The following is a 25,510-nucleotide window of genomic DNA, read 5'->3' as shown; positions in this document are numbered from 1 at the left end:
CTAGTGCTGCACAGCTGTGCTCTCACAGCTCTCAGCTGAAATACTGGCTAACCTGGGGTCATGCATTTAGAAAGGATAACACCCCCGGAAGCTTACTGTGGCGAGCCGTTATTTCCCCTTTTTATTCCTCTCTCGTGTACACCCTCTGTCCTTATCTTCCACTGCTCTATATTGATCTAATCACTGCCTATTGTTTTCTGCCACTTCCTCTCTCCAGCTCTCTATTAAAGCGAGATCCTTCTCTCTCACCGTCTCCTTCATCCCAACTTGTTTTGCAGGGTCGTTCTGAGGTCAGCCTGCTGAGATGACTTGGCTGTGACAGTGTGTGTCCAAGTGTGTCTGTGCTGGACCAATTCCTGTGACATGGCTGCCGCTAAGAAGAGTGAGTTGTTGTTACTGTATTCACTGCCTGTTGTAATTCCTGTGATGTTCTCAAATTTTTTAATATTTAAAGGCACTTCTCCTGAGTCTTTCAGTCGTAGTAAGTCAAGTAGTGATTTTCTGCAGCTTTGGGAAGCTGTAGAAAATCAGGACGAGTTAATATTTGAGATACAGGCAGCCGCGGCTTACCTACTGTCTCAGGATCATGTCTTGTGTTTTTGTTGAATAAATCAGTTGTGTGGCAACAGGCTGCAAAATTAATTGCATAAATTTGTTTGAGAGGAAGTGAGGGAGGAACAGAGAGTCCCACCCAGCCCAGTCTGGGAACAGAAAGAGAACCAGTCCGCTGTTCCACAATCCAGATTTCCCATATGCCTCATTCAGTGTCCGCCCATGTAACTGTTCCATCTTTGCTCTTTGACATTTCATTTTTAAAGTAAATCAAAATCAAAACCCTTAATCCACAGTGGCAGTTTATAGGTCACACACAGCTGAATGTAACATTGCAGTGCACAGGATGGATTACTTCCTATCTATGAATATATATATACAATAAGCCCGGAAGTGATCACGATGTTTAAAGCTGTAATCAGCTGTAGGTGAATTAAACGTCCTTAATCTTTCCCCTGCATTTGAAGTTCTTTAGAAGGGCTTGACTGTTGCAGTGAAGGCAAAAAAAAACAAAACAAAACAAGATGACATGATCTTCAGTATAATTTATTGTGATTGAGAGCCCCAAATGAACCTTTCCCCCTGTGAGACATCCTGGAGGCATTCCTGGAAGGTAAGTCGATTCACTTTAAATTCACGATTGATTTTGCTCTTTCAGTCGGGTTTCTGGTGAAAGAAGGGGCGCGTTGACACCTTGTGAGTAGCTTTGCGACAGTTTTTTTTTTGTCAAGGCAAGCAAATGTATTTTCTCAAAAGCAGGAAGGGCTCAATAGAAGGCGCTGGAAGAGAGCAAGACCTGGTAGAGAGCTTTAAATGACTCATCATGTTTTTTTATCACCACCATGAATATGCTTCCTCTCCTCCCCAGTGGAGTATGGGTACTTGTCTTCAAGGACCACTCTGCAGGCCTTTGTTCTCTTTGATAAGGTCATTGAATGAAGGGCAGTGCAAAGGGAGGCTCTAATATTGACTTCCTGTTGATGGCATTTTGTATTTTCCGTGTGTCTGCGATGGACTGAAATGTCACGCGTAGAGGTAGGAATGCGTTGCCACCTTTGGGAGGATAAAGGTATTTTACAAATGGGACTTCTGAAGCTTTTATTCTGTAGTCTTTGGTCTTGTTTCCATAGAATAATGTTACAATAGGCAGAGATCTCTGAAGAGCCGTTTGTTATTCGACATTTTGCTACACTAATGCGCGAGAGTGTGAACAGAAACATTTTCTTAGCTTTTTGACGCTCGTCTCCTAAATGGATAAGTTGAAAAGCTCGTCATTTCTTTGAGCACGAACAGGAAGAACACAGCGTTTCGGTAAAGCTGATAGGCTCTCTCAGACTGCAGACCGTATGGTTGTTGTCATTGACATGCATTCGTATTTGTTTTGGAAAACGGTGACAAAGAAATCGCTGGCTCTGAAGACGCAGGAGCAAGGACGAGATATGCAAAAGGAGAAGGGTAGACAGAGATGAATGTGTGCAATCTAACCGTAAAGCTGGCAAGCGGTGAACTTAAAACGTAATTGAATTTGTCTTAGAAATGCTGGAGTCCCAGGTGGGTTTGTTAATGAATGTGTTCACCAGCTGGAGAAGCTTTCGATTTCCATTGGGTGGAGAGATGACTCAAATTTATCAGAACAGGGAGGAATCCTAGACAGCACGCTGGCCAAAACGCTTTTTAGAAACACCAATCGCATGACGCAGCCGATCTGTTGCACATGATGGTGTATTACGGTGGAGTGAACAAGTCCGACTGCGCTGATCGAATCCAAATTTTCCTCTTTTTGTTTTAAAGCTGCCATTATTTGAAGCATGCCGTCACCTTGGTGGAAGAGTTCAGAGAAGAAGGCTAACAGAGCGTTGTACTCTTCAGCAGAACAGAGGCAGATATACTGACAGACAGATTAGTGGACGGGCTGAAGAAGATACAGATTAATCTAAAATAAGCCAGTTCAGTAGGGCATGCATGTACGCGTGCTTATTAATTTGTGTGTGCACATGCATCTGTGTGCTTATGGGTCTGCTGCTACTGAGAGGGTAAGTAGGGGTGTGTGTCCCTGCTCTGGCTTTGTCTGAGATTATTCTACCCATCAGAGAGGCCGCAGAGCATCAGCATAGTGATGATGAGCTTCACACTGGGGGATTGGCCCTCAGTTCTGCTCCTGCGTCGATGCTGTTTGCGTAACATCACATACAAAGCAGAAGGACAAAAGTCAGAGCTGCAAGAGTAAAGATTGAAATGATGCAATAAAATGTGCCAGTGACAGATATGTTTGTCTTGCGCAAACAAGATGGCTACCAGATGCCCCACAAATGAATAACCGCAGCGATGACAGTGGAGATGAGAGATGTAGTGGTGGGCTGATGATAGTGCACACATTGCACAATGGTGTAAACGCAATAGTAGATTAACATTGTTAAGCTCTGGATGATTTAGCTTCTGTTCATTTTATATCTTGTAAGTAAGATGCATATTTATTGCTCTTGACTCGAGGCCCCGAGAGTCCTTCTGAGGCAAGTAATTAATGAGGCTGTGCTCAGATGATTGCTAAGGACAGGACAGGATGTGTAGAGCCGTACTACTCACTGCAGTACGCAACTCCATGAATGACAGACTTGAACAATGCTAATTAGATCCCTGAGTTGCTAGATTGTTGGAGGTGTTTTGGATATACAGCTTTCTGCAAGTAAAAAATCCATTCATTTTCTGAAGATGGTGTAAGATGACAAATGTGACACTTTGGGTGGGCATGAAAGTCTTGGGGTTTAATCATCAATAGAAAACATGAGCAAACAGGCAACATATTAATGAAAAAAATAGTTTCTGTATGGAGAAACGTTCAGCACATCAGTAACTTTGAAAGGAGAGATTATAATAACAAATGATGCACATCTCTACGCACACAGTAAGCCAGTATGAGGGGTCATTAAGTTCTGCTGCAGTGTTAATGTTGCCATACGTTGGAAAGTTAATAACTAAAAAGGACATCGAAAGTGGCTGAGAAAGCTTAGCTGGGAAAACAACCTTCGTGGAATCCTTGTAATAATTAACCATTAGTTAATAGTTAGGAAAATTACATTCAAGGGATAGTCTGGGTTCTGTGGACGGAGGCAGCAGCAAAATATATTTTAGTTTAAGTGAATGCTGTATTCACAGCTTAGTTTAGAGCTTTAGAGGGGACAGCAAAACAAACTATCGTCGTCATTGTGACGGTTGAGAATGATTGTTAGAGAATTAGCATGAATCAGCAGACCGGCTGCCCACCAACATCATGACTGGTCTGCACGTAGAGGTTGACTGTGTGCGGTTCTGCAGTGGCCGCATGTTTGATTGCAGTGCTTGTTCTGCAAATACATCCTTCTCTCCAGCCATCTCTCAGCTTCTCAGGCATTTCACCCTTTTTATCAAACACAATAAGCTAGCAGAGCTGCATAGTGAGTCTGACATTCATGCCACTGATGGTGCCTTAACAGTTGTCACATATCTTGAATGGATAATGTCTCACTGTGGAGAGAAAGTTCAGTTAGACTCATTGGAAATGAAAGCTCCCTCTCTTTATACGTTCCAATCTCCAAAGGGTATAACATACCCTTTTTACCCTAACTGCTGATAGGCTGGCTTATAGCATGAAAGCCTGCCATTATTAAGCTGAGTATGTGGATGTAATTACAGCTATAGAGGCCTATTGTGTGAACTTCTTGCAAAAAGCCTCTTATAGCGGGAGCAGTGACCTTAAATAACCTGTCCACGCATGTGATGTGATGATGAACTCGCCGCTTGGTCTCTTGAGTCATCAGAATAGTTTAGGTAGAAAAAAACTCCCTTGGTATTCCTCAACGAATGCAAGCAAGTTTAATCATGAAGCTCGTCTTTAGCGTCCTTACTGAGTGTCTTTCATCCGGCTAAAATGGCAGCTCCTCGTGGTCAATGAGTCAGAAGCTCTTCAATTTGACGCCCTCCATTTATTTTTGTGATGCTGCTTTTATTTTCATGGTGTCATTCATGATGAATGGTGCTGCATATACGATGTGAGGTTCACTGAAGGTAAGGGACTTTTCGGAAAATAGTTCGGTGATGCAGGACACAGAGCACAGACAACATCACAGATCCTTAAGTTAGTATCCAGAGCCTGAGATGACACCTTCAGATTGCTTCTTTTGTCCAACCAGTAGTTTAAAAACCCAAAGATAACATTTAGAACAATGTAAATCAGAGAAAAGCAGCAATTTCTCAGATTTCTCAAACACTGAGCACTCTGCAGTCCCAAGTCGTTAATGTATGTACACGACACAGTGTTCTCGTTTGTTAAATACTTAACCCAAAGCACGCCGCCGCAAAACGTGTGTCATCAAATACTTGGCTTTTATATACTTTCTTATCAGCAGTATCCTTTATAAGCAGATATCACTTTTTTAAAATGTGGAAATGAATCATTTTTTCACTTTAATATATGAATTTCCATGAAGGCAGATAGTCAGATAAAAAAACTAATTTCCAGATATTAAGCTACCCTGGCTCTTCTTGTCCTCTATCTGGATTTGGAGACACTTGGGAAATTTCTCTGTCTGGGATCACAGGAATAGATATTAAGTCTGTTTTAGTTCAGTTAACATCTTATATATCTCGGCTCTGAATTTCCACTATGGGATATTGTTAATATTGCAAGGTGTTGTGCTCTACCTTTTGTATATAGAGCTTTAGATATTAAACAGTATTTTAATATAACAACCCCACCCCCCCACCCCTCATTTCCATTTTCCACCTTAACACAGTGATCCTGCACATATGGAACATTATGTAACTGCTGAACTCATTATTGTGACCCAGATTGCTGATAGCAAGGATTTCTAATCTCTAATATGAGTCTGAGTAAAAGTTAAATGGAACTGGTCCCAAGTGGGACACCAGTGGCCTCTGCTAATGCAAGGACACAAGTCAGCGTAGGAATTCAATTAAATGCATTAGAGCAATAATACGGTTAGCTCTTCAGCAGCTTTTTGTGGAGTTTTGCATCCATTCATATGTCTCTTGTGTATGTGTAATTAAAATAAAGTCAAGATTAAGTTACATTATTACTAGGCTCTGCTCTGTTAGCTTAATAATTAATACAGACGGGGCCAGTCTCACCTCATGTCGGCCTGTCACGGCTTGGCAGAGAAAGTCAAATTATCCTCTTTTGACAAAAAAAATCTTGTGTTTCTCTGGTCCGGATTTGAAGGGGAAAGAAATGCCTCTGCCAATATTTCTGTCGAAAAGGAGAGTCGTGTTCCAACTTTAAAGCTTTTTTTGGAAGAAGATCTAAAAGAATGAAATCTCGCCGAGCTGTCAGTTTGGCACAAATACCTGATTAAAATTTAAAACGGAGTCAAACTGCCTGAAAACTTTCTTTCCAAACTTCAGCAGCAATCAAAGGTAAAGGTATGCTACGCAGACTCACACAAAAGTAATCTCAATCATCACTTACGACCCACCGGAAGAGACCCTGCCCTCTGCCTCTCTTTTCTTATTCTTATTTTGCTGTGTTTGGGACGTTGCTGGGCTGCAGCCTTTTGGCAGTGGGTGCGTAGCCTCCAGCCAATAACACCATAAGAACTTAATAAACCATTGCTTCGTGTGGTCATCACTCTCTTTAAATGAATAAAAAAATGTAAAAAAACCCAGAAATCTTCCATCTGCAGCTTGACTGCTGTGCACCTGTCATGTTTTGTAGCCAGTGTTAATTAAGCCAACATCTATCTTACTGAATTAATAATGTTGAATCTGTTCGGCGTGGTGGTGAAAATGCCTCGTGTGTGTGAGCTGTGACACCCTGAGTCTGGATATAAATAAACGCAAGCTTCCAGAGTAAAGTGCATTTTTTACCTTGGAAGGTGATTAGGTGCTTAAAATCAGAGCTGGATGCACACGTCTAAGCTTTGTCGTCACACAATACTTGATGGAGATGGCAATTAGTAATATTGGCTCCAAAACAAAGCTCGAGCACGGCGGTCATGCTGCTGATTGAAGCGCCTTTGAAGTTTTTGAATAAATCGAGAATAATTGGAGAGATGGTAACAAGACACATGGTGGCCAGGACGTGAGTGTGGAATACACACACACACAGACACACAGGCACACACCGCAATAGCCAGTTTTCAGAGAGTTTTTATGGGAAATGATCTTCAAATTTACATGATGGATGAGTCTCACCGGCTCCTGAAGGACCAGCTTCTGTGAATAGACTGTTTAATGAATGTTTAAAAGTTCTTTAGATGTGACAGGGGGACAACATGTGTACTGTTTATCTAACTCTTGTTGTTCACATGTCTGACCCTCCTTTAAGGGCTGGGAAAGTGATGCTCTGTGAGCCGACCCAATGCCCTTTGAACAGAAATTCAGACAAATTGTTTGTTGTCGTAGAGAATTATTGTTATTATTTTTGGGTTTTTTCCTCGAGAGTAGGGGGGTTTATTTGGAGAGAAAGTCTCCATTCTTTCACCCTGGGGGTTCATGCCTGGGCAGGAGAACAATAAATATCAGTGTGCCTCGGTGTCATAGGCGAGCACTAAAATCTAAAGGGAAATAATAAGTGTAGCTTGGAAGCCTAAATGTCTTTAACTCCTTTATTTTGACACTGAGATCTGATGGAGACTGACGGAGCTTTGCAATGTGATTCCTTTGAGAAAGGGAGATGGTGCGGTGTGTTTACCCTCAGCATCACCTTAATAAATGAATGATTTAAAAGGCCGTCTTTATTTTGTTTATCTCCGGGGTCCAGACTCTATTAGAGCTGCCAGTAGCAAATATTCAGTGCCAATACTCACATTTGTAAATATTCATACAAGCTGTTGCAAAGGAAAATAAGCAGGTGTAGGAAGTGAGGGAGCTCCATCATGTCAGCGGGGAAAGACAGGTATTTTAAAAAAGCCAATATTACCAAAACAAGACGTTGTAAAACTGTCTTCAAATTGTTTGTTTTGCTCTGACCTCAACTCTATCCAACACCTTTTTGTTGAACTGGAACGTGGTTCGAGAGCCAGGTGTTATCGACCATCATCAGTTGTGGATCTTGCTAATGCTCTTTAAGCTGAATGGGAGCAAATCTCCAGATCCAGGTTACCAAAACGTTGAGGAAAGCCTCGCCTGAAGAGTGGAGGTTGTTATAGGAGCAGATTAATGCCCGTGGTTTGAGTGGGGTGTGTTCCCATCCACCTGTTTTTATGCTTATTTTCACTTTAATGAGGTGCAGTGGAAATGACATGAAGTATGCAAGTTAAGCACCACTCAAACTTCTGCTCCACTGAGGAGACTAAAACCAGAGGTGGAGTAAAACAGATCAGATCTGTGTGGATTGATTATGAGACCGTAACCATAAATGGTTTAATGGTACCTGACTGGAGAGCTGGCGCCACCAATGACCCCTAATAGTTGCGTAACAGCAGTAGATGGAAACGTGTTAATTTGCATTTCCTGGAAATGTTTGTGTGGAAAAGTGTTTGCTGACCTTCAGCGGCTCTTCCCTCTCGCTCAGGTTGTGCGAAGGCAGGAGGCGTCCGCTTCTCAGAAGAGCCCCCCGCCGCCGGAGCCCCATCACATGTTCACTTCGACGAAAAGCTGCATGATTCCGTCGTCATGGTGACTCCGGAGGATGACGGCAACTTCATGGTCAAGGTGTGTTTTAACCTGTCAGCAGCCTGACAGCTGATGACTGTCCTTGGTAGTTTCCTGGTTATGACTGGGCTGTTGGAGTGTCCTGGTTTTGTGCATGCAGAAAGCTTATCCCTGCTTAGAAACCTGGATCAACTATTCTGATAGAAACCAGGCTTTTGAACCATCTCATAGTGAGGAATGAAGACACACCTGCAGTCAAATGATCAGAAACCTTTACAGTGTTTTGATCCTGTGTACATGCAGATAATTAACCAGGTTATTCGTACTCCCTGCAAATGTATCCAGAATATATTAAAACAGGATAAGGCTCAAAACCACAACACTAATACACATGTAAAAGACCTCAGTGGTATCTTCAATCACATCTGTCAGCACAGTGCTTAATGTTTCTGTGTGACAGAGGCTGAGATTGTGTCGTGTGATCACACAGCATTAAGATTTAGACTGACGGGAACAGTCAGTCAGAGGTTGGGTTTATCGTGCACCGCTGCTTAAGTCGAAAAGCAAGTGTATGAATACTGAAAATTAGAGTTAAGTTGTGGATCAGATGACAAACTGTAGAACATATAAGCAAACAGGAGCAGGCAGGACAAGACTGGGAGTCAGCGTCTTAAAGGTTGATTAAAGGCGGCATAACAGAAAATACAAAGTCCATATTTCATCTTAAGATTAATCAAAATAATCAATCTAAATAAAAGCCCAGAGCAAACTGCAGTACTAAACTTATTACCACCAGTCAAACAAAGCAAACTTTTTTTTAAAGCGGATGTTAAATAAGTTCAGTTTTCCTTTGAAGAGCCAACACTCCCTGCTCACATATCGTATCTGGACCTGAAAGTCTTGTAATTGGTCATAATCAGGGGCTTGACTTCCCTGGGTGCCATGTTGTTCAAGGGGTGGATATAAAATTAGACGGTGACTCTTTGATCTAGTGGAGCGGTCCCCTCGGTTTCCACGAGCAGTGATAGACTTTTATCTGCGAAACATCCAGGAAAAGATTAACGTCCTTTCTCATCACCGTTAATCTGCTCTGTCGGCTATCAAGGCACAGAACAATGATATCAGACCTCTCATCTGTTCTCCGCTGGCAGCTCTTAAACCCTGGAGGTGCTCGTCTTAGGATCCAAGGAGCTGTGGAAAAACTCCCTCCTGTGTCCTAAATTTGATTAGCAGTGACCGTTAACTTGTCTTAGCTGTGCAGACTTCATTAGCATCGAAGCCGCTGATGACCAGGAGGGTTTGCATGGATGAAACATTGTTAGTATTGTTGCACACGCGCCATTCGCCATTATTACCTGTGAAAATAGAGAGAGAAACACTTTGCAGCAGGGGTCTTTGGCTGCTCTTTACACCGGACCTTTAACTTTTCATATAACAACGTCATGAGGTGGAGTTATTCATTTGCTAATGACGTTCCCCGCAGCCTCAGGGCTAATTATCAAATACTAGCATGCTAATAGCCACGGTAAACATTATCAAACCTCAGCATGTTACCAGTGAGCATGTTGGAGTGCTGATGTTGCACGGCTACAGTCTTGTTTTTAGATGTCGGATGAGGACGCAGATTAGAACAACGAGAGCACTGTCTGCAGTTGAATAATAGCTCCTAATGTGAAAGCAATTCACAATTCACTGATTTAAATGTTTGAGAAAAGACATCTCAGGCGGAGGACCGACCACACGATTCATCTAACAAGTCGGGGATTTGTTTCTGTCCTCGCGGCTGGCGCATGAAATTAAGTGCATCTCAAGTAGCTCATTTTTCCGGAGTGGTTTTTTTAAGAGGTTTCCTGCCTGCAGGTAGAGAAATGTGCTAGCATTGTTTATATCAATGTTACTGAATGACTCCTTTTCACTGCCGCTGAATACGTTCTCACTTCAGCTCATAAATTCAGTGACTCAGATGTTCCTTTCTTCCCTTTTTCTTCAGATTTATCACAAATATAAATGTGAATATGACTCTTCCAAGTTGAACATACGAGTGCACTCAGCTTGGAAGGTGCAGCTGCTTTAATAGAGCTCAAACACATTCAGAAAGCTTTCAGGTCAGCCCCTCTTCTTCTGCTATTTCTCAGTTATACCGAAATCCCAAAGGCAAGTTCTGTGCACTCTCGCTGTAACTAAGCCTTTCCAGGCTTTGAAACTAATTCACAGCCAAATCAATTTGCTTAAAAGCTGTGTGTGTGCGTGTGTAGATGGACGACAAACTTGGCTGTTCACAGTTACAGAGCAGCCTGTGTGTGTGTGTGTGTGTGCGCGGTCCTCAAAGCTCTTTAAGCACGCTCGAGAGTGGGCACAGTAGACCGTCAGCCCGGCGTCGTGGCTCATCGTGCAGCCGAGGGGGGGTGGTGTTGCTATGGAAATGGTCGCGGGGGGTTTTGCGATCCTCGCAGACGGACCTCAGCTAAGGTGGGAGTGTGTGGGATGGAAGCGGTGTGTATGCAACAGCTGTGTGAATTCCAGTTTTGATGAGGGTTATTTGAATTTCACAAACTCTGTGCGTCCGTGTGGCAGGCGAGGTCTCGCAGAAACGACACACACAGTCCTTGTTAATTTTTTCGCTGTGTTTGCTCTCGTTTCTGACTGAGATGGAGAAGCAGGGTATGGAAATGAGCAGCTGTCAGTGCTACAGAGATCAACCGGAGACGTATTGCAGCCGAGGCAACACATTTTTAATTCAAATTCTTCGTGTGACACAGGCGAGCCAACTTTTTTCAGGAGGTTGACGTGCACATTAACTCTAATTGTGTTACTTTGAGTAACCACATTAAGAGTTAATGACTGCAGGGATGTGTGGTCACAGGAAACAGAGAACATTGCCTTTAAATAAGAGAATGGAGATTGAAGAGGTTGTACTGGTGTTTGTCTTTAGTTTAAAGCAGCACTGGTCAATAATGTTGTATCAATAATGGATCAAATAACTGTGTAATGTGAAAGGTGAGGCTTGTAGTGACTAATCCACAGAGAATTATCACCACACTCAGTAGTTACCCACAGCTTTGCATGGCCTCACTCTCACTGCTCTCATCAGGATCATATCTGAACAAGCTCTGATAGGCCCACTGCGAGCCAGATGTTTTCCTCAGGAGTTGGTGGAGACCAAAACAGAGCAAAAAGAGGGTGAATACTTGATGTAAATTCATCATGTAGACATGGACATGACTCCAAATTAATGCTAATGTTCTTCTGGATGTCTAAATAGACAGTTGTTTTGCTTTCTTTTCAACATCTTGATCAAGTGGTTATATGTCATTAATGTTGGTCCCACTGCCCCCAAGTGGCCAAAAATATGAATTAATTTACAGCACGTTCTGTTACTCGATGCAACATAAAAGCCATTTCACGAAATGAAAAACAACCTAATTAATAACTGAAATCATAACTCATGTTACAGTCTCAATATCTGGTGGGTTTCTTTTTTCACATATCGTTCAGCCCTTGTTGTAAATTAATGCACACTGGCTGAATTGTCTTTGTGAACTGGTCAAACAAGCTCATAAAATGTGTGGGATTCTGCTTCAAGTCGCCAAAAGAAGAGCGCCATTGTTATGGATGAACGCCGAGTCGTTTGTGTGAGTGTGTGTCCAGCTAACAGTGTCGCACAGAGTACATCTTCACAAAATGACACGCCGCTGTCGTCACTCGGCCGCGCGTGCGTTCCTTAGACTCGTGAACTGCAAATACTTGAAATCGCTAACCAGCTGAAATGTTGTTTCATATTGCTTTTCTCCATCGCTGATGCATTTCACAACCGCTTTTTGTCCAAATTTGCGGCGTGAAATTCAAACTAAATGAAACGCTCAGCGACAGATCAGGGTGTCAGGACATGCGTGGGACAGTTCACAGACTGATTATTGTTTTTCTCTGCAGTGCTCCTTCCCTGCTGCCTCTCTGCCTGCTCACTTTATGCTGTTTGCAGGCTCTCCTCTGCACACTGCTTCAACCGGGGGTCATGTGGGGCTGAAGCTGCCGTTCAGAGCTCTCGCTGCAGGGGCTTTCGGCTTTATCTCTCCTTGCCTGCACTTCCCTGCGGTCTCCTCCTCTCTCTCGCTGTCTTTTTTGTACCTGTCTCCTCTGTGAGGATTTCCACACTCCTCTCTGTGATGATTCTCTCATGAATTTTTCCCTTTGCTATATTAGACTGCTACCTCTACATCACTCCCCTCCGACTGCCTCTCTGCTGCTCCCACTTGCCCGCCTTGTAGTCTTGTTTTTACATTTTCCTTATGGGTAATATGAATTGAAAAGGTGTGAATTGCGCAGTGTGCAGCAGCAACAGGAGACAAGAGAGTTATGTATGTGATAAATAATTTGGTCAGTCTTGAAATTCATGTAATTCATGGTTTGGCTTTTATCAAACAACAACTTCATTGTTCTCTAGTGGAAATTTGTCTTGAGCACAGTCCCTTAGTCTGTTGCCTCACATAAAAATGAAGAAGCATCACAAGAATGTGAGAAACGTTTGACACAATGCTGCACAGCTGCTGCACATAGAAACATCTTGGGGCATAAAAAAGACATTTGACTGCAAATTTGACTTTGAGAACAAGTCGGCTGAAAAAAACAAGCTAAGAATTTATGTGTTTGTGGATTTATTGCAATAAAATTTAGCATTTGAGTCCAGCATCTTGATGGAGGCTGGTACCAAAGATAGCTTCAAGTCTTGTGATTTGCCCTTTGGCACACGGAGTCGTCCTCCTGATGGCAGAGGTTTGTATTGAGAGAAGAGATGAGTTGCGAGTCTGCAGTGATTTCTGTTGCTTGTTTCATACCGCCCTCTCATAAGAGCACTCTATATGCTCATATTCTTTCAGCCCTACTACATCCACCAACTGCATGCTGGCAAGCCTGCTTTTCAGTTGCACTGTTAGGCTGCCAACAGCGCCGTAAATCCATATCTAATGATGCTCTCTAGGATTGCCTGGTAGAACACCACCATGATCTGGCTGCTCACTCCATGCAGCCTTAATCGACTTAGAAAGTAAAGTCTCTGCTGCAGTCTATTGCACGGGTTATCAATGTGTGTTTCCCAGCAAAGAGGTCGTCCATGTGGACACCTGAGAATCCAAAAGGTGATTCTGCTTTATTTCCCATCAGGCTAAAATTGCCAATCTGGCAGTGGGGAGGGGGGGGAGTTAAGATGACCAGAGCAGTAACTAATGATTTCAATTAGAAGACTTGCTCAAGGAAAACTCAGCCCACTTATCCATGTTACTCATGAAATAATCCTTTATTTATTGAGCTGTAATTGACTTAGACTGTGCAATGAGAGGCCAAGCCAAAGCCTGTTTCCCTCTGTGTAAATCCCTCTCTCCATTATTCTCCTCTCGACCCTCCCCTCTCTTTCCATGTTACAGTTGGATTAGTCCAAAGTTTGTGCGAGAGAAAAAGACAGCCATTGTTTTTCCTTGTAATCATTACATTTGTTTTGGCATTCAACCTTCCAAATATCTCTCTCTCACTGTAGGTTGGCTTCCTAAAGACACAGCACCGCTATGAAATAGTGTTCACCTTGCCCGAGGTCCCAGCACTGGGGAAGGATGTGTGTCCAGCGCCAGTGCCCAGTCCACACCTCCGGATCACTGATATCACCCCGGCACCAGAGGGTAAGAGATCATGAGAGAAGGAGGAAAAACAACATGAGCATCAAGAAGGAGCTCATCGGAGTTTGATTTGTCTGAGCAGAGAATTAAACAAGCAAGGAAACATGGATCTGGATCACGGATTAGGACAGGTTCCCAGTCCCCGGGCGGTGGACTGGTCCTGTGTATGTCATCAGTTCAGGAGGAAATTTTGCCATCATCACCCACTCAACTACTCAATCTCCTGTCTTCCTGTTACTTTTGCAACTAATTAGCTTAATGAGTCAGATGCTCTTCAACACCCCCAAAAAAACTTCTAGCAAATAACCCTAACCCTAACCCTAACCCTAGCACCTGCAGTCTTCCTCCCAGGCTGCATGAAGCCCCAATAATTTCCACCAACAGGCAGTGTGTGTGTGTGTGTGTGTGTGTGTGTGTGTGTGTGTGTGTGTGTGTGTGTGTGTGTGTGTGTGTGTGTGTGTTGCCTGAGAGACAAAATCAGGGCAAAAAAACCCTCAGGAAATCACTCACTACTCCTCTGAGCTTAATTGCTGTGAGTGCACAGTAATAACTGATAAGCATATTAACGTTTTGATCAACTCGGAGCTCATCCCATCTGGGCAGTAAGAGGACACTGTGTAGAGGTATTTTAGCAAATTAGTCAAACTGCAACCGTCACTGCAAGTGTTGGAAGCTGTTAAAAAGTTATAGATGAGCACACAGGTGAGGTTGGGACGTTATAAAAAGGTAGCGACCAGGTGCCGGAGCTGAAGCATGCACCCCTCTGGTGCTGTCCAGGGGCCTGTGAATGCTGTGTTTGTTGGTTTGTAACAGAGCCTGACTGATCTTTGTGATTTAAAAAGTAATGTAAAGTAAAGTAATGGTTTATATTGTCATTTTGTGTGTAAGCATTTTAATTCTGACCACTGTATGAGCTGAACTAGACCCTTCCCAGTTGACTAATCGGTTTCTTAGTGCTCTCTTGTGGACAAACTATGCAATAGTCATGCTGTTTGTAAAATACCAGTATATCTGCACCAAGCTTCATCTATTGGGTTTACAGTTTCTGACTTGAAACCCCTCCAACGCTCTACGCTCAAGCCAAAATGTGAACGACAAAGCGGTATTATGATGCAAGTCTGCAGCATTTAGTCTGCTCCCTCTTCGATCAGATCTGTGCTCTAATTTTCCATCAGAATGTTGCTTCAGTTCCTACAAGATAAAATAATCCTTTGTTAATCCCACAGTGGGAAACATGGCTGCAAACTGAGCTCTTGATTTGCATTTATTACTTAAATTACCTTTGAATTAGTTTAATATACAAGTTTAATATTAGGCTTTTGCCATAAACATAGTGCCTTTTCCCAAGTTCTCCCCTAAACCACATACAATGCTGCATTGATTCAGACTCTAATACACGAATACGAAAAGCAAGTTTGCCGTGTTATTGTTACCAGCAGACCTGAGTGAAATGCTTTGTAAGTAATTCTCTGTGGTGTTGTTGCAGGCTGTGCGTAGTACCAGATGGCCGAGGATTACAGCCGCAGACAGTTCACATAGTGTTAGCTCAGCAGTCCGTCTCTGAGGAATCATACAAACAAAGCTGACCTTCAAACGTTTTCCTGTATTTCTCTTGAATTCCTGTCACCTGTCGTGCTGTAATAGGTGGTAAACCCCAAACACCTGGTACCTGCCCAGGCTAAAAAAAACAAAAAAACAACCCACTTTGTTTGAGCGTGTATGAGTCTCATCACTAAACCTACCAATTTGGGCTAAAGGTGATCCTGTAATGTTTCTGGGAGTCATGCCCGCTAAATGCCTGTAACTGAAGGCTGCTTTCAGCTTAGTGTCACACCCTTTATGTTACGCTCTGGTCCGTTAGCAGCAGCAGACGTGACTTTAGGCGTGTTTAATATATTTTTTTGCCTCCATGTTGACATTTTGTTCTTTTAACGGCATGATTATCTGCCTCCCGTCAGTCTGATCCATATTCAAAACATGGCCTTACGCAGAGAGGCAAAGTCAGAGTTTGTGTAGAAGAAGAAGAAGAAATCCAATCCCTCTTCTTCTTTGTATTTCTGTGTGCGTTTCCCAGGAGGTCTGAAGGTGACGTGCGAGTACATGGCCCAGCAGGAGGGAGTGCTGTGTGAGGAGGTGCTGCTGCTGAGCGAGACCAACGAGGACGTCTGTGTTAAAGTCAAAGTCCACGCCAGAGTCATGGGTGAGGTTACTTTACCAGTATAAATGATAATAATCTCATTTTCTGTGTGTCTACATTAAGTCTACACCGCAGCCTGTAGACGACCTTCTGTCGTCTTGATGGAGATCTGAAAGTGTTTTTCCACCCACATGTTTTTATTTTCAACAGCGCATGGAAAACCTCAGGGCAAACACCAGAAATTGAAAAAAAAAAAATATCTCTACACATTGCAAAAATCTTTTTCTCTTGGGTGAGGCGCAACAGTCGAAAAAGATGAAAAGAACAGATCTGTGGAGCGATGAAGAGGCTGTAAGCTTCCTCAGTTGCCCTGTTTCCATAATGTATCTCTCCTTTTAAGATTTGATTGGTGCTATTTTAATTACTCCATCTTTACGCACTGATTTTTTTCTTTAAAAAAATGTATAATGTAGTGTGAGTAGGGTTTTAAATGACGACGTTTTAATGTCAACGTGGATTTTGTTCTGATCAGCTGATCAGATCTTATTTTTTGAATCAGCATTTTGAAGCCCTGTAGGTTTACTCATGCTGACTCCGAACATCTTGGAGTCGCTTATTTCCCTCTCTGTTAGTTTCAAAGTGACATAACCTGAAGGTTGAACTTGCCCTGCTCTCTCTTGTGTGCTGCTGCCTCCTGCTGGTGACTCTGTGCTCTTGGTCAGAGTCACTTAAACAGCCCTTTGTTAGTCACCACTAGCTTTTAAACATAGGAAGCTAAATGCGATTTACATGTTTTCTTCTCGTAAAAACCAATGATAAAAGTCTGTTGTGTAATCTCGGGAACATATATTGTGCAGTTGATCTTTTCAAAATGCCAAGGGGACTGTCGAATCCTGGGTTTAGTGCACCTTATGAAACACAGTGTTCTTTTTCAATCCAATACATGCAGTCAAACACTGCAGCATTAATGTCCTGCTCTCTTCTATTGTACAGCTCCCTCAGGCAGAGGACGGCCTGTAATGAATTTGCATTTTCTCCTCTTAAATCGGTGTCAGTAAGACTGAATTAGACGCTGGCATTTGTGTCAGCAGATGGAGAATTAGGTAAAGAGGGCATGTGTGTTTCCATTTGTACCGGCGTAGATGCAGTGCGTGTAGTAGTGTGTGTGTTTCTGTATACGTGCACGTGCGTCTGAGCATGAATGGCGGTCGTGCTGGTTGGGTGTTTATTTTTACCGTCAAAGCGTGGCCTGAACATCTGTCCAGATGTATAGTATGTGTGTAATTGAGGCCTGGCTGACGACCAGATCAAAGGATTAAGCTCTGCGTCTGCATCTGCTATTACTCTTAGCTGTACTACCCTGTTTAGATCAGTGACTGAAAATAGTAAAAATACAAACTGACAACTATTCTGATAGTCATTTAAATCTTTCATTTAGCAAAACTACAGTCGTATTTTTCAGCCTCTCAAATGTGAGGGTTTGCTGCTTTTCTCTTTTACGTTGCTGTTAATTAGATCTATTTCACCTTTGGATTGCTTGTTAGACAAAGCAAACAGTTTGAAGACGTCCATTTCGCCCCTGGTAACTGTAAAGAGCGTTTACACCATTTATTGAAAATTGAAGTTACTGTAAGTAACTGATACTGAAGAAGTCATTTGTTGTAGCCCTAATGCTCATATGTTACTTTTTTAAGTATTGAAACTACTTTTGTGTGTCAGCACAGTTACTCGTGGCAGTGTTTTACAGGATGGACATGGGGAAAAGGATGTGTTGCATTGGCCGGGAATCGAACCCGGGCCTCCCGCGTGGCAGGCGAGAATTCTACCACTGAACCACCAATGCATGTGTCACTGGTTTTCGTGCACTCCACCCTGTGCCGGACGGAAAAATACTTGTTCAAACTGTTGTCAGGAGTTTTAAGCTGAAGCCCAAAGTAGAGTGTTCAATTAGCATTATGTATTTGTTTCAGTAGCAGGACGTTGCTGTATTGAGTCACACATCAGCTCTTGTGAGATTTGGAAACACTTAAATAACCTCCACAGTCTTTTGCACGATGGATACAGAGAAAAAAAAATGATGTGTTGCATTGGCCGGGAATCGAACCCGGGCCTCCCGCGTGGCAGGCGAGAATTCTACCACTGAACCACCAATGCATCTGTCGACAAAATTTTGTCCGCTTTGGAAGAATAAATAAATAAATAAAACCACCAGCGTTTTTGGTTTGAAGTGTTCCACTGTGTGGAGGTTCACTGACTACAAATATTACTGTACGTGTTAAACTCAGACTGGTTCATCTGTAAGGACAAAGCTTAGCAGGAATCAGGTCCTCTGAGCCCAGTCCCCGAGCCCCCCCTTGCCATCCAGGCCCAGTCTCAGGTGGTCCCACGTCTGGGTTGTTTGTGGTCCTTTTTAACAATGCTTAGATGGTAGACATGGTGGAAAAGGCTCGGCTAACTCTAATCGATAGGATTTTAAATTGAGAGGTCTGAAGGCTCTGGGATACGGGATAGAAAAGGGTTATCTTGCATAGTTTGCGGTTGCAGATCTAGTGTGGTCAGAGCACTCATCAATGAAATGTTTCAGGTTATGTAGAGTTGTTTCAGCAGGAGAGCGTCACCCTCCTGAGTATCCCCCCTCGATCTTTTCCTCGATGGATATGGAGAAAAGGTGATGTGTTGCATTGGCCGGGAATCGAACCCGGGCCTCCCGCGTGGCAGGCGAGAATTCTACCACTGAACCACCAATGCATGTGTCACTAATTTTTGTGCACCCCAATCGGTGCGCCAGAGGGGAAAAAATGTTCAAATTGTTGTCAAGAGTTTTAATCACAATTTTCCTGAAGCTCAAAGTAGAGTGTTCAATTATTTTGTTGTTTCAGTAGCAGGACATTGCTGTACTGAGTTTGGAAACACTTAAATAACCTCCATTTTTGCATAATGGACACTGAGAAAAGATGATGTGTTGCATTGGCCGGGAATCGAACCCGGGCCTCCCGCGTGGCAGGCGAGAATTCTACCACTGAACCACCAATGCATCTGTTTTTGCTTTTTTTTTTTTTTTACCTTGAAAACGAAAGTGTGTGGTTCAAAGTGATCTGCTCCAGGGAAGATCCCCTTTTGCACATACACCTGTTTACAGACGGGGTCTGTTCCTCTGGGTGTGGAGCAGCTTTCATGGGAGAGGAGCTTAGTGGAGATCAAGTCTTCCAACTCCAAGCTGTCCAAAACCATTTCCTGCATCCCCCCCAGTCATCGGGGTCCTTTTTAACAGTGCCAAGACGGCGGACATAATTTTTATAGGCAAGCCTTTTTATAGGTCTCGATTCTGGACTTTGTTTGTTGTTGTTGTTGTTGTTGTTGTTCTCAGATCTCTCTCATTCTGCTTTGAATGAAATGAAATGTTCCAGGTCTTCCAGTTTGTCTGTTGAGTGTTAAAAGAGGAAGGTTCCATCCTTAGTATTCTTTTGTTGTGAAGAGCTGTACAGTCACACAACAGGACTTGCGAGATCGGTGATCTCAGTTTCATCCTCCTCACTGTTTACCATGATGGAGTTTGGGAAAAGATGATGTGTTGCATTGGCCGGGAATCGAACCCCGGCCTCCCGCGTGGCAGGCGAGAATTCTACCACTGAACCACCAATGCATCTGTTTTTGCTTTTTTTTCCCTCGAAAAAAATTTTAAAGGTTTATGGGTCACCGTGGTCTGCTCCAGGTCAGATCCCTTTTCAGACATACACCTCTTTACAGAAGGGGTCTGTTCCTCTGGGTCTGAGGAGCAGCTTTCTATTTGGAGAGGAGCTTAGTGGCGATCAGGTCTTCTGGCTCTAAGCTGTCCCAAACCAGTCCCCGAACCCCCCCCCTCCAGTCATTGTAGTCCTCCATCTATTGGTTTAAAACTGCTGTGGATTGGTGAGACCTTAGATTACCTGCAGTTCTTGACCTGTCTATTAACAGGTCTAACACAGTGCTAAACTCACCTCCGATGATCAGTCCTGAGCTGGAGATGTTGTGGAGCAGAGACAAGATCTCATCCCTCGTTCCACCTCTTGACACTTCCCTAGTCTTGGCCTTTTGTCCATCGTTCTCTGATCTCTCTCATTTGCTTTAAATGAAATGTTCCAGGTCTTCCAGTTTGTCAGTTGTAGAGTGTTAAAAGAGGAAGGTTGCATCCTTAGTTTTCTTTAATCGTGACGAGCTGTTGTTTTAGCAGCAGGGTGTTGCCATATAGAGTCATACACCAGGTCTTACAAGATCGGTAATCCCAGCGTCGTCCCTTCAGTCTTTTCCCTGATGGACAAAAAGATTGTGTTGCATTGGCCGGGAATCGAACCCGGGCCTCCCGCGTGGCAGGCGAGAATTCTACCACTGAACCACCAATGCATCTGTTGACAAAAATTTTGTCCATTCTGGGAAAAAAATGCTGAATACAGAAAACCACTACAGTTTGTGGTTTAAAGTTTTCCACTGTGAGAAGTTCCTTTGCAGAAAAAGGTCATTGTTTGTGGTTGGGCTGTAAGGACAGGCAGGAGGTGGCTGACCCGTTACGAGACCTGACAGTTTTTTTTCCTGTGGTCAGAGGGCGGATCTGGTCATGGCTCAGATCATCTTCCTCCTCAGTATCTTCCACAGTGTTTTACATGATAGATATGGAGAAAAGGTGATGTGTTGCATTGGCCGGGAATCGAACCCGGGCCTCCCGCGTGGCAGGCGAGAATTCTACCACTGAACCACCAATGCATGTGTTGGCAAAATTTTGTCCGCTCCTGGGGAAAAAAGAAAAAGACAACCAGATCAAAGGATTAAGCAACTCTTCTGGTGATCATTCAAGTCTTTCATTAAGCAAAAAGTAAAAATATTTTCCAGTTTCAGCTTAACGACTCAGAATTGGGGTTGGCCGATTCAAGTTTATTCAGTACTAAAAATACTTATGTGTGTCTGCACAGTCAATCCCTTTTGTCTTTTCCCTGATTGACAAAAAGGTGTGTTGCATTGGCCGGGAATCGAACCCGGGCCTCCCGCGTGGCAGGCGAGAATTCTACCACTGAACCACCAATGCATGTGTTGACAGAATATTGTCCACTCTTGGAAAAAAAATCCCGCAAAAGCAAGCTGATGTTTGAACGTCGGTATGAACAGTACAGAGCCAACGCTTTAACTCTGGTGATCATTCATTGCATCGTGCTCTGCAGCTTTTTCTTCTGGAGACCTCTGAATGGGAGGTTCCTGTGACCCACATGGGAGGGTCTTGAACTGCATGTAAGCGGATACCTCCACGTAGGAGCCGGCTGAGGGGGGAACTGTTGCCCTTAATGGAGCGTCTCAGTCAGTTTCTTCTCCCACACTCTCTGTGTGCGGGGGTCTGTTTGCCTGTTACCTTTCATTTGTAAGTACGTGACTACAATGGTTCTTATCCATCTTATTACAAAGAACAGAGGACACTTCACTCTCGATCTTGCCTCGTCTCACTGGGATCCTGTGCTCCTCTGTTTTCGGTAATGCACTTTGTGTCTGTGTTAGAAAACTGCTGCATGGTTTGTTTCCTGTTTTATAAACTTTTTTTTAATGTACCTTTTATGAACTTGGGACCTTTAATTATTAATTACAGCTTTATTACTTTAATTAGCTGCCAAACCTTGATAGTAAACACACTCATGCATCAGTGAACAAACATTAATCCCAGTGCTGCTAATAATGAGCACGTTGCACCAAACTGATTAAAAAAAAAACACATAAATACTCATCACTTAATATTTGTGTTAGAAAGATGGCAGACTAGAGCGGTTTCCCCCTGATGACAGCACGTATCTTCTCTCTCTCTGTCGTTTATCTAGATCGTCACCACGGCACACCCATGCTGCTGGAGGGCGTTCGCTGCATCGGCGTGGAGTTGGAGTACGACTCTGAGCAGAGCGACTGGCAGGGATTTGACTAAAGCTTAAGCTCCTGCTCCCCTTCCACCTGAAGTACACACACAAATACACAACTATATACATGCAATCTCACCATCATAGACCTGTACAGAAACCAAATTAAACAGAACACACACACCAGCCAACTTCCCCCAGTAGAACATACACACAGGTGATTTAGTGCCACGTAATGTGCAGCGACTCAGTGTTCAGTTTTGGATCCAGAGGAAATTGATATTTGCGTTTCTCTGCCGTGACTTTCTCAACATTGACAGCCTGTGAACGGACAGTTTTTCATTTCGCTTCATCCTCCGTAACATCCTCTGTTCGCTAACCTGTGTTTTCCTCCCTGAACCTCTAGGGGGCAGCAGCGCTCTTTGAATCAGCCTCAGCTCCTTTTCTCTGCCTCTTGTGCTCTTTTTCCTGATGTGAAAACTGTACAAACTGTATCCCACAAAGGTTTATAGGTGAGGGAGTAAACAAGGGCTCTCTTATGAACTAAGAAATGTATCTATAAGAAGGAATACAGACCTGCACAATTCAGGGAAAAAAAGAATTGAACTGATCAGCAAAGCAGAGCGTGTAATATCTCAGTTAGACCATAAGGGGGCACTGCAGACCACTGTAACGCTCATGTAACGTGAAGCTTTTCTTTGGTCACGTTTCAGCATTTAAAGGAAAAATCCAACTATTTCATGAATTGTAGTTCACTTTTCTGCTGTACTTAATTCCCAACCTGCCCCGAGAACGACTGCTGAAGTGCATCTTTTCTGCATTTTACCAGGAAATCCCAAAGGACATGTGAACTAATTTCAATACAGTTGGGGTGTGTGTGTGTGTGTGTGTGTGTGTGTGTGTGGAAGGCAACTGCAGCAGCAATGGAAAGACCTCACGCGCTTCAGCTGTAGAGCATTAATCTACTGTGGTGGATCTCCCTCTGTTTAGTGTTTGTTTTCGATCTTTGAAACATTTTTCTGCCTCCAAACTTCTTTATTGTTGAGCTGCAAACATTTTGACATGATAAGTTTTCCCACTTTCAACAGATTTTAAGAAAAACAAGAATTAGTCAATGAGTCAGTCAACCAAAAAAATGAGCGATTGGGATAATAGATTAATGATTTAAGACATTTTTCAAGCCGAAATGTGAAACATTCTCTGATTCTCGCTTTGCAGATGTGCAGATTTACTGCATTTATCTGTCTTATGTTTTGATAAACTGGAGATGTCACCTCGGCTCTGACAAATTGGGACATTTTTCTCAGTATTTTCTCACCAAAATATCAAACTAATCTAAAATGATCACTGGCTTGATGGAGGCATGAAAATCATCTTGCGTTAAAGTGGATTTTTCCTTTAATAAAACCTGCTGCAGCCGGTCCAGAGGAGTTCAGGAAGGATGTGTTTCTTTAGTTTGAATTCATGAAGCCTTCAGAACACACATGTGACTCAAGTGCCTTTCGTAGCACCGTCCTGCTTCTCATCGAACTTGAACCCGAAGTTCTTTCACCATCTCCTGTACATCTTGTCACAAACTGCACCTACCAGACAAACACGTGGAGAACCGCTGCCTGCCTGTTGTCTTTGCGGTGTTCGGTCCCTCTTCTTCCATCGGCTTGCTTCAGAGTGGTGTGTCTGACTCTGGCAGATCAGGGAGAGCTGACAGGCACGATCACCTATAAATGAAATACCTGTCAGCTCTCCGTCATTTACGCCTGTACTTGTAGAGCGAGTGCCATGATCTGAGCCGCACTGTCGCCTCCCTCTTTTTACAAAACCATCTGTCTGAATCAACATCGTCTGTCTTTGTTTTACCCGACCGGATACATCAGCCTTAAAGGAAATGATTCTGCGTGTAATTTCTCAACGTAGTCGACCACAAGCTGTTGGTGTAGTGCAGATTAAATAGAGTTATTTGATGTTTGCTTGCCTGTAATGTAGGTCAGAGCCTGGTTTGTTTCTTCTTAGTGTGAACCTGAAGTGCTCAGTAGGTCACTGTTTCAAGAATGTAGCAGCTCATTTGTTGATATCTGCTCCCTCTGCGTGTGATTTGTATTTTTTAATGTCAGAAACTGAATAAAAACGTGTGTATGTTTGACTTCTGTTCCTTCTTCTTGCGGCCTCTGTCAGTTCATCGCAGGAACACTTGGTGGCAGTCTACGCTGCCGAGCCCCTCTGTTACATCAAATATCTCTTTTCACATGGTTCCAGTGGAGATCGAGAAATATTCGGACGATTTTGCTGTGAAATAATGACGCCAACGCTTCAGATGAACGTGAAAGTCCTCTTGGAATTGAGGTTAATTTCACTTAAATAACTACATGCATCTTTATGCAGTGTGGTTTCACTTTAAGAGCATCTACCACTCATTGGAAACATGTTATATTGAATTTAACTGGTGTGCAAAGAGACAGAAATCAGCCCCAGAGGTGTCACAATAAACCTGTTTCTAATATCCAACAAGTAGCTTTAAGACAACAATTTATTTCCCTTTTTATTGAAGCTGTTGTTCAGTCTCTGTAACTGATTGAGGTACAAATAAGTCTCCTTTTTCTTGTGTTTCTTTTTAGTTTTTGTAAGTCAGAAATTTCACTTAAAATTGAAGAACATTTGAAAACACAGTAATTTAAAAAGGTTTTGTACGCTCATCAAAAATATCGCAGGCTGAAAAGTGTTTTTTGTATAATTTCTGAATGTTCCAGTTAATGCAGTGAGGATGTCTTTGTTTCTCCTTTTAAGGACCGATTTGCATAGAAAACATCGATGGTTGTTCCTAACGACTTGTTACCCGTTTACTGATTAATCCTCAAAGTCCAAAAAAATGTGTTTTTCTTCTCCTGGCATTTACCTGCCTCCTCAAGTCTTTGATTAGCTTCACATATGGAGGTATTGCGCTTTTTCTTCTTCTGAATAACCAAGGCTGCTTGAAAAATGACAGAATAGTTGATGTGAATAATTGCATTCACACTTCTGAATGATGATTTAGATTTGAGGTTTGCTGTGGAAATTTCACTTACAGCCCTGATTCCACATAAGTTTGGACGCTGCGTAAAACATAAATTACACAGAATGTGATCGTTTGTTAATCCTTTTTTTTGACATACACTCAGCTGAAAGCAGCACAAAGACAATATATTTAATGTTTGATCTCATCTGCTTCACTGATTTTTGTAAATATCAGCTTATTCTGAATTTGATGCAGCAACATGTTTCATTCAAGTTGGGACAGGAGCAGCTGAAGACTGGAAAAGTTGATGAATGATCCAAAAACACCTGTTTGGATCATTCCACAGGTAAACAGGTTCATTGGTAACAGGTGACAGTATCATGATTGGGTATGAAGGGGGCATCCTGGAAAGGCTCAGTCGTTCACAAGCGAGGATGGAGCGAGGTTCAGCTCTTTGTGAACACATGACTGGATGAAGGATGTTACTACAGGAGCTCAGGAACACTTGTGGGTTAGTTCGTTTATAAATTTTTATTTAGGTTTTAAACAGCGCCCAAAGGTTTCCAGCAGAACCACAGAGCAGAAACTGTACTGAAGCAAAGCTTGACGCAGACTCCACTGAATCGGCTGAATGGGACTCTGTCCAGTGCCGGCTGTCAGGAGAGGGCAGGCTCAGCCTCTCAGGGAAGTAAAGAAGTTCAGTTTGAGCTGTTCCTCG

General features: G+C 43.0%; 1 protein-coding gene and 8 non-coding genes across 9 annotated transcripts in view; 1 reads left to right on the top strand and 8 right to left on the bottom strand.

Moving 5' to 3' along the window:
* adisspb (adipose secreted signaling protein b) overlaps nucleotides 1-23,943 on the top strand; it is a 28,443-nt gene extending 4,500 nt beyond the window's left edge. The window contains exons 2-6 of the mRNA XM_076725399.1: nucleotides 279-382; nucleotides 8,060-8,199; nucleotides 13,667-13,805; nucleotides 15,877-16,002; nucleotides 21,771-23,943. Of these exons, the coding sequence (XP_076581514.1) occupies nucleotides 364-382; nucleotides 8,060-8,199; nucleotides 13,667-13,805; nucleotides 15,877-16,002; nucleotides 21,771-21,871 (525 nt within the window). The 5' untranslated portion in view covers nucleotides 279-363 and the 3' untranslated portion in view covers nucleotides 21,872-23,943. The remainder of the gene's footprint in view (nucleotides 1-278; nucleotides 383-8,059; nucleotides 8,200-13,666; nucleotides 13,806-15,876; nucleotides 16,003-21,770) is intronic.
* trnag-gcc (transfer RNA glycine (anticodon GCC)) lies at nucleotides 17,712-17,782 on the bottom strand. Its single transcript has one exon. It is a non-coding gene; the product is annotated as a tRNA-Gly (tRNA).
* trnag-gcc (transfer RNA glycine (anticodon GCC)) lies at nucleotides 18,023-18,093 on the bottom strand. Its single transcript has one exon. It is a non-coding gene; the product is annotated as a tRNA-Gly (tRNA).
* trnag-gcc (transfer RNA glycine (anticodon GCC)) lies at nucleotides 18,617-18,687 on the bottom strand. The gene has a single exon. It is a non-coding gene; the product is annotated as a tRNA-Gly (tRNA).
* Nucleotides 18,903-18,973, bottom strand: trnag-gcc (transfer RNA glycine (anticodon GCC)). The gene has a single exon. It is a non-coding gene; the product is annotated as a tRNA-Gly (tRNA).
* On the bottom strand, nucleotides 19,512-19,582 carry trnag-gcc (transfer RNA glycine (anticodon GCC)). The gene has a single exon. It is a non-coding gene; the product is annotated as a tRNA-Gly (tRNA).
* trnag-gcc (transfer RNA glycine (anticodon GCC)) lies at nucleotides 20,249-20,319 on the bottom strand. Its single transcript has one exon. It is a non-coding gene; the product is annotated as a tRNA-Gly (tRNA).
* On the bottom strand, nucleotides 20,606-20,676 carry trnag-gcc (transfer RNA glycine (anticodon GCC)). Its single transcript has one exon. It is a non-coding gene; the product is annotated as a tRNA-Gly (tRNA).
* trnag-gcc (transfer RNA glycine (anticodon GCC)) lies at nucleotides 20,925-20,995 on the bottom strand. The gene has a single exon. It is a non-coding gene; the product is annotated as a tRNA-Gly (tRNA).
* Nucleotides 23,944-25,510: the final 1,567 nt, after the last annotated feature.

This window comes from Chaetodon auriga, chromosome 24 (assembly GCF_051107435.1).
Source record: "Chaetodon auriga isolate fChaAug3 chromosome 24, fChaAug3.hap1, whole genome shotgun sequence".
NCBI lineage: Eukaryota > Metazoa > Chordata > Actinopteri > Chaetodontiformes > Chaetodontidae > Chaetodon > Chaetodon auriga.
The sequence above is the reverse complement of the archived record's forward strand: the minus strand, read 5'-3'. Positions and strand labels throughout refer to the sequence as shown.